This window comes from Arabidopsis lyrata, assembly GCF_000004255.2.
Source record: "Arabidopsis lyrata subsp. lyrata unplaced genomic scaffold ARALYscaffold_938, whole genome shotgun sequence".
Classification (NCBI taxonomy): domain Eukaryota; kingdom Viridiplantae; phylum Streptophyta; class Magnoliopsida; order Brassicales; family Brassicaceae; genus Arabidopsis; species Arabidopsis lyrata.
Genome location: NW_003301967.1, coordinates 1373 through 3234, shown reverse-complemented (window position 1 = coordinate 3234; position 1862 = coordinate 1373). Strand labels below are relative to the sequence as shown.

The 1862-nt window shown below is 36.5% G+C and overlaps 1 protein-coding gene across 1 annotated transcript; it reads right to left on the bottom strand.

The window, feature by feature from the left end:
* Nucleotides 1–410: 410 nt before the first annotated feature.
* LOC9298279 (F-box protein At2g39490) lies at nt 411–1862 on the bottom strand. The gene is made up of 3 exons (XM_021015868.1): nt 1242–1862; nt 948–1106; nt 411–871 (listed from the first exon to the last, which is right to left on the bottom strand). Exons 1-3 carry the CDS (start codon nt 1743–1745, stop codon nt 668–670), a joined length of 867 nt encoding a protein of 288 aa, XP_020871527.1. The 5' UTR covers nt 1746–1862; the 3' UTR covers nt 411–667.

Here is a 1862-nt window from a genome sequence, read left to right as displayed (position 1 = left end):
CATATATTGATTAACTTTAAACAAGAATTCAGAGCATTTCGAGCTAAGTTGTGCTAAGTTTATAAGTAATTCCTCAACACTATATTTCCGAGGCAATTGTCTTTTTTACTAAGTCCAACGAGCAAACTTGATGATGTAATCAAAATGGTTTAGTTGGTTTAGCGTTAATTCATCGATTTAAAATAACTTGTGATGCACGCTTTTGTTTCGTTTGACAGATGAAGTTTCCACACACATGCTTTTGTTGAATAGGTCAAAAATAGAAGACTCGCACATGGTGTAAAAACGATATTTCACCTAAACCAAATATTTGGGCATTTTATAGGTTTAAGTTGCAACTTGCAAGTGTGTATGAGAATCAATGACCAAATTACTACAACTCTTATTACTTATCTTATACATACATATACTTGCGAAAATCAACTTGATGTTGTTTTAATTAATATATCATAGTAAATACATTAGAATAATACATACTGGTGAAAAATCTTTAAATCTGCGAACTTGACGAAGCCAAATTTGAGTTCAGTTTACACGAGGGTTTCTTGTACAGCAAGAAATAGGAATCCACGCGTTAAAATGACAGCAGATTAATTAAAGCATGTTCATGCGTGTATATTTAGACATAAATCTTTTGTCGTTTCCATTCCAAGTCAGAGTATCGATCTCAAGAAATCGAAGACAGTACAAGCAGAAGCTGATCATTACTGACTATCTGTTGTAGAGCCAATATCAGTTGATTTTTATTATCTTCACTCTCGAATCCTTCCAATTTGACCAGTTTCAGATCCCTTAGTACTCTTGCATGCTCGCATGCATGGACAGCATCAACACTAACTTCTTCGTTTGAACTATAAGTATTTGAATCGATCTTCGAAATAATTCAAGGTATTAGCACGATGCATGAACTAACAAAGTAACAAAGGTTTTAGGTGCTTGACACTTACATCAATGAAGAGGCGCTCGATTGATGGGCAAAGTTTGAGAAAAGAAATCATGGAATTAATGTTTTCTTGGTTCATCGAGTTATCGATCCACCGCAATTCTTGTAACTTGTAGAATTGGAATGATCTCCAAGATGATGATATGGACGGTTTGATTACTTCCTATAAACAAATAACTTTCGAATTACCTGATCCTAATTTTGAATAGTAGCCATTGTAGACCAATTTATGTCGTAGATGATATATATATTACCTTGAATCGTAGAATAAAAAGATATAGAGACTATATTTGTTTACCTCGAACATCCATCTGCAAAGTGTAAGATATTGAGAATTCTTGATGATCAGCGAGAGAGGACCGATGTCTAAACCGTTGTTGTAATAACTTGGACCTTGTGTTACGTCGAAAATCGCCTTGGTCAAGTTGAAATGTTCATGAATCTTGATCAAAGGTAGAGATCCTTGGTAATGAAAAGTTTTAAGCTTAAATGATCTGATCTCGAGATATCTCAGCTTCGGGCATCCCGAGATTGATAAGTGAAGAAGCTTAGTTGGTGAATCAATAGTGAGAGAAGTCAATCCCTTGCAACCACAAATCTTGAGGCTATCAAGTAAAGAAAATTCCAATACCATGGAGGAAACGACCTCGTGGGTTAACGAATTCACCGAGTCTAAACAAAGCGTCTTCACCAAGAAACCGCTTGAGTCCACACGTCTTGGGATCTGATCGTTGATCTCAAGACGCCAGCAAAAGCTCTCTTCTTTGTTAGAACCACCAGAGAAGAAGAAGCTCATATGCATGACGTTATGAGGTGCGAGAATAGTGGACACGAAGGCTGACTTGTCAACGTGTAACTCTAGCCTCCGAGTATTTTAGTAGGATCATGCTCGTCGAAGTTGTGAGATGAAGCGAGAGAC

Coding starts and splice junctions, on each gene's coding strand:
- LOC9298279 (XM_021015868.1), bottom strand. CDS start 1,745: ATGCATATGAGCTTCTTCTTCTCTGGTGGTTCTAACAAAGAAGAGAGC. Junction 1,107..1,241: donor TTTGCAGATGGATGTTCGAG/GTAAACAAATAT, acceptor ATTTGTTTATAG/GAAGTAATCAAACCGTCCAT. Junction 872..947: donor TCGAGCGCCTCTTCATTGAT/GTAAGTGTCAAG, acceptor ATTATTTCGAAG/ATCGATTCAAATACTTATAG.